Below are 16,644 nucleotides of genomic sequence, written 5' to 3' on the forward strand. Positions count from 1 at the left end.
GCTACAATTTTGCAAGAATCTTCAGCCACTACATGCAAAAACTGTATTTGCCTATCAAGCATATGATCTGTGCAAAGCTAAATATTTTATCATTTAAACGTCAGAATCACTTCACATCTTATCTCCCTACAAGTCTAAGACAGTAAAGAAGTAGATAGTTACTAAGATACGTACAACTACTGGAAGAATCTGAACTTTGAGAGCCCCTATCTCGTGCATCCTTGTCTGAAGCAATCTGTCGAGTGATGATCACATCTATGAAGTTAGCAGCAGTAATTGTGGTCTTTCCTCGAGTTCTCAGCTCTTCCTCGTACCTGGATTTAGGAGGAGGTCCTTTCTCTTTACCAGCCTCTGAATAGACTACTGTTGAAGACTGTCCCTGGGATTTGCCACCAGAAAAATTTGCAGATGTATAGGGGCACTGGACAGCCCTCTTTTCTACCTCCAGTGTTTTCTGTTCCATCTGCTGCTGCTCAGTAACCACAGCTGATCTGCGTCCCACGTTCTCCTCTATCCTGGTTCCTTCGTGCTTGGTGTCTTTCCCTTTGGCAACTTCCATCTGAGGAGCAGAGGCTGCAGCATCTACTAGTGCAGCAAGGGCATCAGCAGCCGTATTGTAGCGGGAAGCAGGTAAACCTTGAGTTATGGAGGGAGCTCCAGGAGTGAGCTGCCTGTTGACAAACATTCAATATTCTGAATTATATCACATTGAACGTTCTGAACTACATCACACACACACACACACACACACACACACACACACACAAAAAAAAAAGGACTAGAGTCATTTCATGAGGGAACCAAAGCAAAGCTTTTGTGATACTAATCTCTATCTAAACCGAATGGAGTGAAAATGCAATAAATTCAAAAGCCATCAGACAGCAGCATATCCTAGTCTCCTAGAATCTTCCTCAGACTAAAGGAACCTGTGAATAAGCTAAAATATTAGAAAAGATATCCCTGGAACGGTAACTTAAGAAACATACATGATACGAAGCTGAGCAGCAGGATCCAAAGGTGTGATTACGCTTGTCCCATTGGTTCCTTGAAAAATACTAGGTCTTTGCTGCAGTATGTTTTCCTGGCTTCTAACTGAAGGGGATGGGGACCGAACATATCCATGACTGCCAGGTCTGCCAGGCTGCTCTGCTCCTGCAGAACATACAGCAGAGAGGGAAAAAATATGTAAGTATTAATAACTCTTATAACAATAGAGAACTACATATCAAATGTTTTCTCCTCCATACTCTTTCCCAACTGTCACCGCTACTGTAGATATAACAAACTAAAGTTTGTTATTAAGGGTTTAAATAGTAGCATTCTGAATGCAAGTAGCAATAAGCATGGCTGGGATTCACACTGTTCCCTGGGTACTTCACCATTATGACAGCAAGACGACAAAACCTGATACTTGCTGAAGTTTCAACTATGACCAGAACTGCAAGGTGTTAGAAATCACCATTCAGTTTAAAGAGCAACCGTGTTGTTAAGAAGTTGCATATTGTTTACAGTAGATGTAGAAAATGAGCAGTTACAGTCTAAAAGAAGACTGATCCAAATGCAGCAATGCACACTCACCTGGTCGAAGATAAAGTTCAGCAGGGACTGAAGTTATTCTCTCCCTTTCTCGCTCACGTTCTCTTTCCCGCTCTCGTTCTCGTTCCCTCTCCCTTTCCCTCTCCTTCTCCCTCTCTCTTTCCCGTTCCCTTTCAGCATTTGCAGCTGCAGAAGCTGCCAGGTGCGTAGGGTGTCCTGGAACATCCACAAGATAAGAAGTAGCAAAAACATACTAAAGTTAAGCATAGTTTGATGTAAAAGCTATCCAATACATTCTGCCACCTACTTGCAACAAGTTTCCCAAATCCATTTTCTTTCCAGTCAAGTCTATCCACTTATTTAGGAAAGCAAAAGCTTAACACACAGAGCCAGTGGAAAACTGAAAAGCTTTTTACTCAAGGGTTTTCTCTATAGTTAGAAACTAGACAGATTAGAGACCAAGTTCCACCCTTTAACACACCATTTGATGTTAGTGAACATGAAGTCAATTTTTAACAGCTTATACCTGGTGACAGAGAAGCAGGATTGTAAGGCCTAGGGGGGAATGTAAGCTGAGTACCAGGGATGTAAGTGATTCTCTCCATGGGTGGTGTGCTCGTTCCTCCAGGATGAGGCACTAAGATAGTAGGAGCCATATTGTTCAGGTCAATAATTCCTGGCAGGAGATGACACATGTAAGAAAGACTTTTCAAGGACAGATCAAAGGTCCATACATTAAATACACTGTTCATTGATAACACCCTTTCCCACACTTCTTATATTCAAAAAATAAAATGAAACATTGAAATGCACAGGACACACTGGAACTCCAGTATAACATCTACTATGAAAAACACTTATCCCTTCTTTTCCAACCAATTAAATCACTGTAAGAACTAGTATGTTATCCCCAAGATAATTAGTCTTACTGGACTAACTCCTTCACATTTGTTATCTTCCATTCTATGAGTAACTACCCAAACTGATTTAAATGACAGGCAGATTGCCACATGCAGTAACCAAACTCATGGCTCAGCAATCTCCTATTATATCTCCAGCTCCTGGGAATGCCATGTAATCCCAGGGATTCATAACTATTTGTTTATTATTTTGGTCTAATATTGCACTTTAGATTTCAATGTGAAACTCTTCTTCAAAACTACATTCTGTATGAAAATCTTCACAGAAATCTGTGCCTCTAAGAAATCTAAATCCCTCCACAGTGAACAGAGCATTACTTCTGAGTTCTTATCATTTATCAACCCCTTCTGCCAAGCCACAATGCAGATCCAAAATATGCTTTAAATAACACCAGACAAAACCCCATAAGGCATACCTCTTGCTCCTGCATATGGGAGAGCTAAAGTTTGCTCTCTGGGAGATAATCCTCTGGTTACATCAGGACGTAAATTGACTTGCATTTGCTGTGAGGTAATGTAGTCATTTAGGATTGTCTGTCGTGTATTCTCCATTGCGTAAAGCTGATACTGACTCGGGTAGCCTGGGGTGGGTGAGAGCTGCCTTTGGAACAGGTAAGCAGCAGCAGCTGAGGGTGAAGGAGGAAAAAGAAGATTTAGTGCTCAAGATACAGAACCAAAGTTTCAGATGTTCATATAGTTTCGATGAGAAGTGTTATCAATTCTCTTAGCACCAATAAATCAAAATAACATTTTAATACTAGTATTTTATTGAATTTAAGCACTGAATGTGGACAGAAAAAGCTAAGTAATCCACATTCTCCTAGAGAAGAGACCTGAATAAAATCATAAAGCTTTGAAGATGAATGGCTGAAACACCTGAAAAAGGTTACAGCATCCCACAAAGGTAGACTGACAGATTACGTTAAATAGAGGTCTACTGACTTAATATAATCAGAGATAATGTGGTAATCTCTCAAGTTAACAGAGGAGTTCTGATTGCCACAGAATGAAAGTGTATCTTCCACACCCTTATTGGCAGTTTTCCTGAAAGCTTTTAATACATTTCACAAATACTTTTTAAAAAATACTATCTTAAGCTTCCAGAAGAAATACTACAATGTTTCCTGGCTAGACGTCAAGACACAGCAGTGTATATAAAACCCCTTCTAAATTATATCTGCCCTGTAAGAGCTTTGTTAAGACAACTTCCTGAGCCAAGCACACAATATTTCTAATAACAAACAAACAAAGCCAAAATACAAACAGATTTACCAGGATCCAGAGCCCTGTGAAATGGCATAGCAGGATCTAAGTGAGGAGGGAGGTGACTCCTATAGACTTCAGGTGTAGCCCCTCTGTGATGAGGGTCAAAAGGACTGTGAGCCACTACAGGATCAACCCCTGGGACTGGTGATTTTGCTGGCACGCTCTCTCTCTGTGTGGGAGTAAGTGTGTTTTTCCTTTCGTGATTTGCTGACTTCCCAGAAGATATTCCAGCTAATAAAAATAAGCAAAAATCCAAACTCAAAATACATATTTTCAATAGGAGATACAGCTGTATGCATACATGCTACAATTAATTACAACAAATCACAGACAGTATTTTCTATCACAAAATATATATAGTGAAAATTTTAAATCCTAAAACTACATTTGTTTGCACTATGTCATATTATCTTCGTCTTCTGGGCACCTCTAATACAGGAGTAGTTTCTGCCCTCAGAACATTATGCTCTTAGATAACATTAACATAAATGCCAATGGAGAATGAACTACATTTCAACCTCCCTGTTATGATATGGCAGATTTTCATTTTCTTATTTCAATTAACAATTTATAGCCTTCTTAAATTCCTCCTAACCAACCTCCAAATCAAGAGGAACCATTAGAGTAAAAATAAAGTAGTACAGATTATGGGAAAAAAAAAGGTAAAAAATACATTTAAAATGAAAATATTCAAAGTTGCTTTCTTACTGTGGATCAGAATAACATACCCTCACTAACTCTATTCATCATAGGTGAACTCCTGGACATTGGACTCTGATAGTTCACAGGTGTTCTCCGTGCATTGGTATCATCATAAATCCCAGGGCTCAGTTGTGATTTAGGAGTTTCATGAAGAGTTGACCTGAGAACAGAGGGACCAGAGCTGACTACTGACGTGTGACGGGAACGTACTGCATCCCCGGTCTTCACATCTTCGTATTTTCCTCGCTCCACCACCTTCACATTTTCTGGCACCATTTCCAGCTGAGGCATTCCACGGGGTAGCTTGCTTGGTCCAGTGATTAACGATTTTACATTGTGTTTGATGGCAGACTGGCCAGAATTGCTTTCATATTTTATGGGTGTACCCTGAGAAGGAAAGAAGGATCAGGTTAGGTTATCCCACCAATGTTTCACTCCTGCTAAAAAATGAAAGAAACACTTAAAAAAATAAATCATATGGCTGATACTGCAGTTCATTGCTGCTGTCACAGCATAGAACACAATTAGATTTTAGCCACTGTTACTTGCCAGTTACATCACACTTGCTAACAAGTGTGTTCCCTGCAGGTCAAGTGTCAAAATTTCTCTAATGCACAGAGGATATTTAAGCTTCATACATTAGTAGCTTTCTTGGAAAAGAAAACAAACAGAACACCTACACATTTGTCCTTACTCAAATATCTGGAACTGATTCACCGCTGACCATGTAAGCAACCATAAGATTCTATTAGTGCTTTCTGTATTTACCTGAGATATGGAGCCTTCTATGATTGGCCTGGCTGTCTGCACGATTTCGGGAGTCTTGCGACTCTCCTGGCTTAACAGGTCCTGTCTTGGGATCTCATGGATGGAACGGCCCATTTCTTTGATGGTAGTGACTCCATCATACGGCTTCCCTTTAGTGATGGCTCCTTCGAATGCCCTTATGGGAGGTGACTCTCTCTTAATCTGTTTAGGGTATTTCAAGCCTTCCTCGAAACTTTCAGATGTTGCTCTTGGTGTGCCTTTTACAGAAAGAAAGTCACATCACCGGTATTAATTATCACTACAACTCCTTTTTCATAAGCAGAGTACCTAGCTATTAGAATTCTGATTTGCTGAGTCTATGGTAATGTATTACAAGACTAAAACTATGTCACAAAAATAACAGTGAACAAATTTTCAAGTTACTCTAAGTGGCCCAGGTTATTGCAGATGCTGAAATAAAAGCAGTACCATACACCTTCACAGGTCTGGGGAAGTTATTACTGTCCGTTTAAAAATTAAAAAAAAAAATAGGAAAAGGTGCTAAATACTGACAATTTGTACTAAAAAATATCTACTTTAAAAAAACAAGCAATACTTACATATTAGCTTTACATATGGTGTATCACATATGCATACATAAAGTGTCTAATAAAATAAGCTCTACCCTTAACACAGATACCATTCCTAATAACGGATTTCTGTGAATGGAATTAATGCCTGCCTTCCAAACTGGCAGAACTTTACCTTGCATTATAGAGCCAGACAACACTGTTCTTTCTTTAAGTTCAGCATGTGGGCTACCCCTAGGCAGTGCACGGCATATTAAACCTGAAATTAAAACGAACATAGTTTAGAGAATTAAATAACAAGTGTTCAAAAACACCCTCCTCCTTCTTACATAATTACAGATATTATCTATAGTGCCCAGAGCTTTGCCTCATTATGCTAGGCCTTGCATCAACATGCTAAAAGACCATTCTGCCCTACGAAGTTCTTTGGTTCGAGTATTCATGCTTTTACACGGCTGCAGGTTTTAGCATATTTCAAATCAGAAGGTTATTTTATCATTAAGAGAAGCTTTTGGAACAAGAGTTAAGCTTAACACTTCCCTTTATTTTCCAAAAGACAAACCAAGTACATGAGTGACTTAAAGGCACCACTGAATTTTTACACATGGTTTAGAAACCTCTTACTCATTGTCCAATCTGATGAAAACAAACCAAAATGTCCTTTAAGGGCTATTCAAAGGTGGGACAAAATGCATCTCAGGAATAAGATTCCAGAGTCCAGGTAAGAAACATTTTCTTGATATTTTGTATTTTAAAAGACAACCATAAAAGTTACATAATGGCCTGCCTCGACCTTCACAACCTTAGCCCGATTACAGTTTGTTAAATCAAAATAATGTTAGGGATGCCCAGAAACAGAATACAGCAGCTGTATAAATCTTCTGCTTGGCATAATCTTAGGCATTTAGTGAAGGAATGCAAAAGGTCATAGCAACACATTACACTACTATGCTACAGCAGAGAAGCAATATTGAACTGAGGAGCTGTGCATCCATGCAGTCGACACTAGTATGACTCAGTGCTGTTTGAGCTTTGCAACAATTCACTAGGATTGTGAAGAGTCAGTTACTTTTCCCAGAAAATCTGACACATGTAAGTGCTAGCTGAATCACCTGCAGTTATGAGGTCATCCAACAGCAAAAGAAATAGGAAATCTCCAGTCCAGCAATAACTACAGCATGCTTTTGTTGTAGTGGTTATTATACTGATTTAGTTAATGGCATAAGTTGTAAACATAAGTCCTCTTTTGATTTGCCCCATAAGACAATTCTACGTTATCTTACGTCAACACAAAAGACCTGAACAAAATACTAAACAACTCAGAAGTAGTTGTTTTTACCTTCCAGTGGTGCAGATACTGGAGATTCCCGCATTGACATTCCTTGCTTTATATTTCCTTCCATTGTATCGTAACTTCTTTTTAAGCTAATTTCATGAGCAGTTCTTGGGCTCCTTGTTCCTTCACGAACATTTTTAATAGCTGGTAACATTTACAGAAGTATGGTTAGAAACTAAAAAGTCATGAGCATTACATTTAATGAGACCAGAGGACATTAATACTTCATTGATGACTTTGATGTAATACTGAAACATTAAATTTCAAGCTTAATGATCTTTCATGGTTTGTTAAATAAAGTACTCTCTCAGTTACTCGTGTATCAGTATTTCAAATGAAGCAGAAAGTTAAAAAAACAACCTGTGTTCTTTATTTTAATATAGAGTATTTTAAACCTGGTTGTCTCAAAAATTGTTTCAAGACATAATAAAAATAAGCAGCACAGCAACTGAATTAACTATACTTTATCTACATATACAGGATACTCAGCAGAACACAGATGTAATTTCTGGATTGTTTTAGTCTTTATACCCACAGAAACACACAGGTAGGTCAGTGCTTCTTCCAGGTGGCACCACAGTGACTGAGGTTTATATCTATACATTTGGAAGCACACAGACTTCAGCAGAACCTGCTGCAGTCTTGGCTTTCATCAAGTAGAATATATAAATACTCACCATCATAAGATAAAATATGCCCACTTTTGCCTTCATAAATAACATGGCCTTTGGCTGAAGCTTCCTCTCGGCACTTTTCTGGGCTGCTGTCTTCTGTAGCTAGCCGGGTAATAGTCCCCTTCAATAACGCATCAGCTGCTATGCCAGACTGGGACAGAGCTGGTGTACCCTGCATTTAAATCAATCAAATATAACTCAGACTATGTGTATTTATGCAAGAAAATAGGCAGCCATGAAGGAAAGCATTCCATTTTTAAGATCTAGAACACCAACTACTTTAACAAGTAGCATGGCTTAAACTTCTGCCCTCAGTAAGAGGAGAATACCTGAGTTATGGAGCCTCTCAAAGAAGGAATGGTCTCAACAGAAACTTTATTGGTTGGAGTTCCTCGTGTTATACTTCCCTCCTGTATGGTTGTGGTACCTGATTTTAAATAAAGATATATATAGATAAATAAGCAAACAACAGAAAACACAACTACTCTACTTGAAACAGAAACTGTAATAAGAATCATTAGTTTATACTAAAGTACAGGGAAATTTTCAGCTTGTCAACAACATGTATACAAGGCAGCTAAACTATTCCCTCTTTTGACTTAGACTTTTATGGCATGCGAAGCTATTAACCCACGCTGTTTAGTTTTCTCTCCTCTGAAATATTTATATACATTTCACAAGTATTACACTGTGTACACCCAATTTTGAAACTGGCATCTCTTGAAACCAATTTTTTTTAAATGAGATATGCAGACAAGAGGAGCTTTACTAACACACATGTAAACATGCCTCAGAAAAGAGAGAACAGATTAATCCTTCAGTGTTTAAAATAAGACTTGAGTAGCTTAGGCTCAAATTCTCTGTTCTACCAGGCTCTTACAAAATTACTTTCTTAAACTGTATGATTGACATTACCTCGCACAACACCTTCATGCTGTGCCCTGACCAGGAGTCCCTCAGGCTGGGAATTCTGACTTCTGGGAGAAAATTCTTCTTGTTTGATATAGGGCAGGGAAGCTATTTAGAAGAAAAAAATAGAAGTTTTTTTTTTTTTTTTCTTGTTTGCTGGTTTTCTCTCTCCCACTCCCTTAGTTACAAGTTACTAAATAGTCCATATAAAATGTATGTCAGCCCCTCTTTTCTTACCAGATTTGGCTGATTCCTGCTGCCTTGGCAGCCCAAGTGATATGGAACCCACTGATGGCTTTGCCGTTTCTTGTGTATAGGAAGCTTGACTGTGAGATGTTAAGTAAGTGCCAGGTGTTCCCTGAAACAATATGTTATGTTAATTGTTGTTTCTGGAAAAAAAGATTCACTTCTGTGTTTGAAGGAGACTGCTAAATCCACTATGATCCTAAAATGCTACAGAGCATTGCTGCAAAATAAGTGCAGAACTATAGGAGTCCAGAGCAAATATGCAGTTCACCTGAATGGCGCATCCTCAACTATGCTAATGAACATAAAACATGCTGCAGTTGTTTATTTTATAAGATACTTCCTGGATTTTTAGAACATGTATAGTTCTTTAACTGTTAATGCTGTGAATGTGTAACTGAATACAAGATTCTGAAGGTTGGTGAAAAGGCAAAAAGGTGTTACAAGCACAAATTTTCAATGAATAATTCTCTTACCTGTGAGATTGAGCCTCCCATAATGAAAGAAGGTTTTTCTGATGGCACACTTGTTTTGGAGGATGGAATGAGTGGTGGTGGTGGTCTGGTAGGTCTGGTTGTAGGAAGGCGAACTCCTTCAGGGATATTGGTTATTACTTGGTGAGGAGCAGGCTGGAGAACTTAAGGAAAAATTGTACATTAAACATGACAGTCTGTTTCAGATCTATTAGTCAGTAGAGAGACAAGAAGACAAATTGTATAGCTCATCTGACAATTTCCAACAAGAACAGACTCAATACCCAAAAGCCATCTCACTGTATTTCCAGCTCTGAAACTCACTATGTCCAAACATATGTTATGCTTTAAAAATCAAATGGGTAATACCCAACCTTGCAGTGGCATTCAAAAATGGCAGAAGCTGCCCACTAGAATTACAAACTCTTAAAAATGAATTTTTAAAGCTAACAATCCAGGGTTCGTTATTGTTTTTCATTGTTTTCCTGTTTTTGGATAAGGTATTCTATTTAAAGAATAAGAACAACTGAGCAGAGTGTAATTTAGGCTTCTCTCAGCTCTGCCTGAATATGACAGTATTTGTATTAAGCAGAAAAAACTCTTGATGACTTTGTCCCTACGCTGTTCTAACTTTTCAGATCATCCTATTTGTTTAGTAAAATACATGTGAGCTGATATAACAAAAACCAGGACAAATGAAGCTACAACACCTATCTACGTACACACAAACAAACCCCTTCTTCTGTTAGTTCACAAAGCGTTCAGAGAATAATTTGATACTGCAGAAAGTAAAAGAAGCCCAGCTTCCAAAGACCACACATTGCTATGATACTAAAACAAACCTTTACCTGGTGGGACGCTATAGCGAGCTGCATTCATATCAGGCTGAGGAGAGGCTTTATTGACTTCTCTTGGAGATAGCCTGTATGGTGATGCTGACCTTGTTGCTGTAGTTTGCACTTGTGCTTCCTGTTCTATTGCTCGCTTGACCTCAGCGTAGGGCATATAGGCCACTGGTTTTCCTATCAGGGTTAAAGACAGAAGAATCCTAAGATTAGAAATTGGAGTCAAAAGGTCCAGCACGCAACAGAATTTTAGCAAGGGGCCTATTACAATGGTCAGACTGTACTCAGCAGGAATAAATGTTTAATTGCAAAGATGTAACTGCTTTTAAAACACCACTTGGCACTGAAATAACAGAAAAATTCCAAAATTGGGCATGTAGGCTCTTTCTAAATGAAAGGAATAAACAGTCCTACATACTGAGGCATGAGGATAGCAATTCTTGTGTCAGTTTCCTGCAGCGCTATCAGTAGAAGGTGAGTGTATTCAGCATTGCTATCTTCTGGGTAATTCAGACCCATGCATTTGTTTCGAAATCAATGTACACATACACATGCATAAATTCATTCTAGAATACTGTCCTTGGCAAAGACTTCAGGTTGTTTTTTTTTTTAATTGAGTTACACACTGGTATCAAGATGCTTTTCAAAATAATTAGAAAATTGGATTAAAGGCACAGCTTAATTTATTATGTTCTTAGGTCTGTACTTTTATATCCAAGATTTTGAACACCTCTCATACTTAGGGAAAAAAAACAAAACAGTATTCGGTCCCTTTAAGTCTCTTAATTGTCATAAGCCAGTTAAGCAACAGGTCCTTCAGTCTGACTGAAAAATCTGAAGACTTTTACAGAGACTACGTGCTCCCTCCTACATACAAGGGTGAAAGGACAAACTCGCATGCAGTATCTTAGGAAGTAGCTACTGTAATGATCTGATGACAAGTCCGCCTCTTTAATTTGCAGATGAAAATGTCCAGGCTTGTAGAACTCATTTACATTAACCACATTATCCCCCCCACTACTTCAGTAGTGCTCTTGATTTTTGTGGGCAGACTTCATGCTAGAACTTTCCCACAGTTCATAACGTAGTACTGCCAATGCCAAGATTTATTCAGGTAATATTTTAGCTAAATGGTACTTCTGAGCAAACCCTGACTCCCACCTAAAGAAGCAAATTCCCAAAACCACAACTCTATACCCACCTTCTCAGTGTACAGGCTCAAGCTCCCTTCTCATTATTTTAACAGGAGAAAAAAAGTTTTTTCCTTCTTTGTAGGTAAAAAGTAACTAAGATGAAGCATTTTCATAGCACATTTTTAAAACGTATGCATGTTAAGTATAAAATACTCAAACTTCAAAGAACACAATAGTTTATGTGGCTCACATTGCAGAGCTGCCAGGCACAATGCACAAGGATATTAAGTCAAAGAATGAAGAATTAAACATCCAAGAGGGCATCTCTAACATTGTAATGGTCAGCACATTGGTGCCTTACTGGTTTTATTTCCCTGTTACAATGTATTTTCTGGATCACTTCCTCCTCCAGTAAAGAATGTTGGGTATTTAGAGGTAACAGTTACAGTGCAGAACTGGGGCTCCCACTGAACATGCTTTTCTGGAATAAAGACAATCATCCATTCAGCTGTTTCTGAAAACTAAATTCTGATCTCACCCCAAGGGAGCCAGTTTTGCCTTATTCAATGAGGTTACAAAGTAGTTCCCTAACCCTGTAACTGTAGCAGGATCTGTTATAATAAACTGGTTCCTTCAATCAAATTTCTTAAGAAAGCAGGAATTAATCAACAGTACATTCAATTTCCCTTCTCAAACAAGGCAGAGAGGTGAATGTGTGACATTCAGTACAGAGTTACCTCCATGACAGATGTAAAAACACCTACCTTCCCACTCAACATTAGGGCTTTTGGAAGTGCCACACGGGCTTACAGAGCTTCGATACTCCATGTCCAGCTGTTCTTGCCTCTGGCGCTGCTCTTCCAGCAATGCTGACTCATGCATTGCTTTAATGTGCCTTTGATAGAGTGCATAACCACTCACTGGTGTTCCAACAGGAACAGTACAGGGACTGCAAGAAACCTACAAAGAGGGGAAGATGCTCACAATGGGCATATTAATACTAAGTTTTTTCTAAAGTAACTATCTTGTTCAATGGCCCCATTGCAGCAGGGGTATAAGTTCATGTATGAACACTTCAAATAGTCTACTTCTCTCTTTAGGCCAATACTTGTCTATTTGTTTCTATTTAATTTAATTCACTCTTGAAAAGTAACACAATAAGAAAGTAAACAATATTTCTTTGTTTCAAAATTTTTGCTGCTGTAGCAATGAAACTAGTTAACAGGAGAACAAATATTCCTTCAAACATCACTTAAAATATCCCATACCATAGGTGGTATGACAGCTGCTCGGTGATGAAGCTGTTGTAGGTCCATCTGCCCTTGCTTTATTGTAGGTGACACCAGTATTGATCCAGCTGGATTTAACAATGAGGGCTTTGACTCCCTGAAGATACTGAACAAAGAGAGAGAAGGAAGGGAAAAAAATATCACTAAAAAGACCAAGATTCAACACGCTAGACAACGTTGAATAAATAAAGATTATGTTTTGTTTGTCCCAAAGCACATCAGGTGGAATAAACAACAAATGTTTCTATGTTATAAGATTCACAGAAATAACAAAAGTGTTCAGAATCTTCAGAACTATATATTTATGTATGCAGTTTCCATATGTACAGTATTACAAGAATGCAACCTTCTTTATAAAGAATGCCTTGGAAAAAAAATAGATGGGAAGCACAAGATCTATACCTAAACAGTAGGGTATAACAGTATTTCCACACAGAGACCTAATACATTTGTGAAGTGGAGAGATGTTTGAAGAGGCAGAGAAAACAGAAACACCATCAAGTGCACTCTTCAAAACAGCACATGCAGCACAGCGACACTGGATACTTTTGACATTTAACAGCTATCCTTGGTACTGTGTGTATATTAAGACCACTGGCACGGAGGAGGCATTGGCTCTGAAGCTGCACTATGGTTACAGAGGAATCTCACCAACAGAACACACTGGGATGGATGAGGAACAGACCAAGCGCTTATGGGTCAGGATTAAAGGGAGAGCAGAGACAGGTGACATTACAGTGGGAGTCTGCTACAGGCGATCTGACCAGGAAGACCAATTGGATAAGGCCCCTTATAATTGGAGCAGTCTCATGCCCACAAGCCCTGGTCCTCACTGGTGACTTCAACCACTCCAACAACAAAATTCCAACAAACTCCAACAAATCCAACATATGTTCAAGGGATAATACAGGAGGGTATATGCAATCCACGATGTTCCTGGAAGACACTGATGTTAACCTCCTTCTCCAAGTGACAGAGAAGCCAACAAGGAGAGGTGCTATCCTTCACTTTGTTCTCACCAGCAAGGAGGAGACTGGTGGAGAAAGCAAAGCTCAAGGGCAGCTTTGGCTGCAGTGACCATGAAACAGTGGTCAAGATTCTTTGGACAGTGAGGAGTGCACATGAAAAGCTCACTACTCCAGGCTTCAGGAGAGCAGACTTTGGCCTCTTGTGGGACCTGCTTAGGGGAGTACCATGGGATTAATCCCTGGAGGTAAGAAGGGCCCAAAAAAGCTGGTCAGTATTCAAGAATAACTTCATCCAAGCTCAAGAGTGAAGCTTCAGGCAAAAATAACAGAGAGCATGCATGGATGAGCAGAGAGCTGAAAAATGTCACTACTGATGATAGTTTTTAATCACTGCTAAGTAAAACCATATTTCAATCAGCTTTTTTAAATATGGAAGTTTGAATGCTAAATAATTAAACTCACCCTTGTCTGTCAGGCTCTCCATCAACTTCCTCATCAGCACTACAGGTGGCACTTGAATCATTATCTGAATGGGATTCTTGTCTTGCTGAGTTAACCTGTTGTGACAGACTATAGTCCATTTCTTCAGGTTCTGACTTTTCCTTGGGTTTCTCCATCTCTCTCTCTTTGGTATCACTTTCTATTTTCACTTGAATATTTTCTGGTAGCCTCATTTCAGTCTCTACAGGTTCAACTTTGGTATGTACTGGAAGATTAAGCACAGGCTTAGCTTCAACTGGATGGCTTCTACTGTCAACCTCCATAGGTTCTTCTGCTTCAGTATTTATTTCTTCCTTAACCTGTGGCTCAGAGGTCTGACTTTCAGCTGTTGATACACCTTGGGATGTTAAGGAGGGAGATGTGCTGGCTGCAGGTTTAACAGTAGATTCCTGTTCTGCTGCTGCCTCAGTGGTCATTTTTGAAGCAGCACTCTCAGATGGAGTTTCTTCAGTTGGTTTAGCAGTTTCTGCTGGAGTTGGAGATGGAGCACTTTCTGTATCAGAACTATTTTCAGCACCTGAAAAATAAAAAAAAAAGTTTTAGAATAAAGACTCAACATCAATGAGATCCAGCTAAGCTTCAGTCAACTGCTGCTTAGTATTCACTATAGTAATGAAATATATGTCTGCTGTTCCAAAACACAACAAGACATTGCTAGTTAATACTCTTAGGGCAGTTGATTTGATTCAATTTGCAGGCTGCTCAATACCAAAAATGCTTTTTCCTCTCCACATGCAACTAGTGAAGTAAGTTCCAACAGCTAAAAATTAACAGTTTGAGTATGACGTTATGCAATGGAAAACAGCTTTCTGATCAACATCTTTCCCTTCCAGTGCATATGGGCATTCCCCTCCCACGAAGTTACCTTCACTGTCTTCTGGATTCTCTTCTTCATTAGATGCTTCAATGTCTTCATCCTCCTGAGCTGACACAGTTGAAGCTACACTCTCACACTGTGATACATCTCGCTCCTCACGGGGCCTTCGTGAAGACTGATAAATACATGACATTTATATTGCACTGAAAATTTAAAAGTACTCTTTCTTTCTAGATGCAGTCTCATTTCTTAACCTCAGGTTGAAATGAAAGGCACAGAATCTCTTTAGTACAGACCCATTTACAAGGACATACTCTTTCAACCTCCATACAGCTTTTGCTGCTCTTGACCAAAAGTAAGTTTGGGAACAAACCACTGTCTGCATACATAGTTAGGGGAAAAAAGGAACTACTGCAGCAAACAGAGATACTGCTGCTCTTCACTTCAGCAGAGAGAAGACTAGGACACTACAGCTTAGAGGATACCAACTTCCACTTTAGATGTCACAGAACTTTCAGCTCATGGTCTTCTATTAATTCTTTTGCTCTGTCCTGTAAGGTTAGTGCTTACTGTGCACTGCGGCATATTTCAAGGTAACTTTTCCACAAAAAAATGTCTTTTCCTGAACTTTATCTATAGTTGCTGGTGTACAAATAAAAGCACTAAGGAATTCTGCAAGCTTGAGCATGCCATCCAATATACAATTTTCTATTGCATTTTAAAGCATTAAGTGATTACTATCACAGATCAGTGAGCACCAGTTGCCTTCTCTAGATTTATGCCACAACACAAAAACAAGCAGAAAAGGAAACAAGTGGTGACTGCAAAATAGTTTTAGTGAAGTGCAATGAATGACGTCCGAGATACTAAGTTTTTCTCTGCAAAACACGCAATGTCCACTGCACTTACCTTCTGTTTGTGCTGTTGAAGGAGACTATCCAGGTTATGTCTCCTTTTATAGTTGAAGTAGAAGTTTTTACACTGAGCTTCACTTTTCGTCCCAACCATTTTGGCAATTGCTGCCCAGTTGCGTCCATGTTCCACAAGGCCTGTTCAAACATAAAGAAACAGATATTTGCTATAACAAGTAATTCAGAGATCCAAACCCTCATAAATGGAGCAACACAACCAGTGGGAAAGGAAGGTACTAAAGTATGGCTGCCTTACACACTGTCACAGGGAGAATCCTTATGTGACCACTAATCATGGGGATGGGAAAAAAACTGTCCATCAAAATGTCTGCTAATGAAGCCTTCAGACTTAACTCTGCTGTCACTAATACATAATACTTCTGTGAAAACATTGACTTTATAGGTAATATTTACAGATTACATTATCTGCCAAACGAATAAACAACTTACAAAATACACCAACTTTTCTGTCAAAGGACTGTCTTGCACAAAAGGAATTTTTCTAAGTCGTAAACACAAAAACACAGCAAATTTCAAATTAGTCATTTAGTGTAGAGCTGCACAGAATCACAGCACTTGTAGAACTCAGAAGTAAATATTCAATAATTCAGTAAATACAATAATCACAACTAATTCAAATTTTTACAAAGTTACCTTTTTTAGCAACTTCCATTTCTTCTTCTGTCCAGCGGGATGTCTCCACAGGCTCTGTAGAAGCTGAAAGAGCAAATGACAGCTGATCAGAAAAAAAGAACAAGAATTACTTTTATGGCATGTGTCC

General features: G+C 38.9%; 1 protein-coding gene across 8 annotated transcripts in view; it reads right to left on the bottom strand.

Annotated features, from left to right (window-relative positions):
* The window catches only part of NCOR1 (nuclear receptor corepressor 1), a 56,393-nt gene that overhangs the window by 5,410 nt on the left and 34,339 nt on the right, over positions 1 to 16,644 (bottom strand). For 7 of the 8 annotated variants that reach the window (XM_040650459.2, XM_040650458.2, XM_004946655.5 and 4 more), the window contains 22 exons: positions 16,518 to 16,580; positions 15,862 to 16,001; positions 15,001 to 15,127; positions 14,097 to 14,652; positions 12,646 to 12,772; positions 12,142 to 12,337; positions 10,248 to 10,421; positions 9,403 to 9,563; positions 8,918 to 9,038; positions 8,687 to 8,788; positions 8,101 to 8,198; positions 7,775 to 7,943; positions 7,101 to 7,241; positions 5,937 to 6,020; positions 5,193 to 5,449; positions 4,451 to 4,811; positions 3,729 to 3,953; positions 2,873 to 3,082; positions 2,063 to 2,212; positions 1,579 to 1,752; positions 987 to 1,152; positions 175 to 671 (listed from right to left, as the gene is read on the bottom strand). In XM_040650459.2, coding sequence (XP_040506393.1) covers positions 175 to 671; positions 987 to 1,152; positions 1,579 to 1,752; positions 2,063 to 2,212; positions 2,873 to 3,082; positions 3,729 to 3,953; positions 4,451 to 4,811; positions 5,193 to 5,449; positions 5,937 to 6,020; positions 7,101 to 7,241; positions 7,775 to 7,943; positions 8,101 to 8,198; positions 8,687 to 8,788; positions 8,918 to 9,038; positions 9,403 to 9,563; positions 10,248 to 10,421; positions 12,142 to 12,337; positions 12,646 to 12,772; positions 14,097 to 14,652; positions 15,001 to 15,127; positions 15,862 to 16,001; positions 16,518 to 16,580 — 4,299 coding nt within the window. The remainder of the gene's footprint in view (positions 1 to 174; positions 672 to 986; positions 1,153 to 1,578; positions 1,753 to 2,062; positions 2,213 to 2,872; positions 3,083 to 3,728; positions 3,954 to 4,450; positions 4,812 to 5,192; positions 5,450 to 5,936; positions 6,021 to 7,100; positions 7,242 to 7,774; positions 7,944 to 8,100; positions 8,199 to 8,686; positions 8,789 to 8,917; positions 9,039 to 9,402; positions 9,564 to 10,247; positions 10,422 to 12,141; positions 12,338 to 12,645; positions 12,773 to 14,096; positions 14,653 to 15,000; positions 15,128 to 15,861; positions 16,002 to 16,517; positions 16,581 to 16,644) is intronic. The other variant, XM_004946657.5, reaches the window with a different exon arrangement.

This window comes from Gallus gallus, chromosome 19 (assembly GCF_016699485.2).
Source record: "Gallus gallus isolate bGalGal1 chromosome 19, bGalGal1.mat.broiler.GRCg7b, whole genome shotgun sequence".
Lineage (NCBI taxonomy): Eukaryota > Metazoa > Chordata > Aves > Galliformes > Phasianidae > Gallus > Gallus gallus.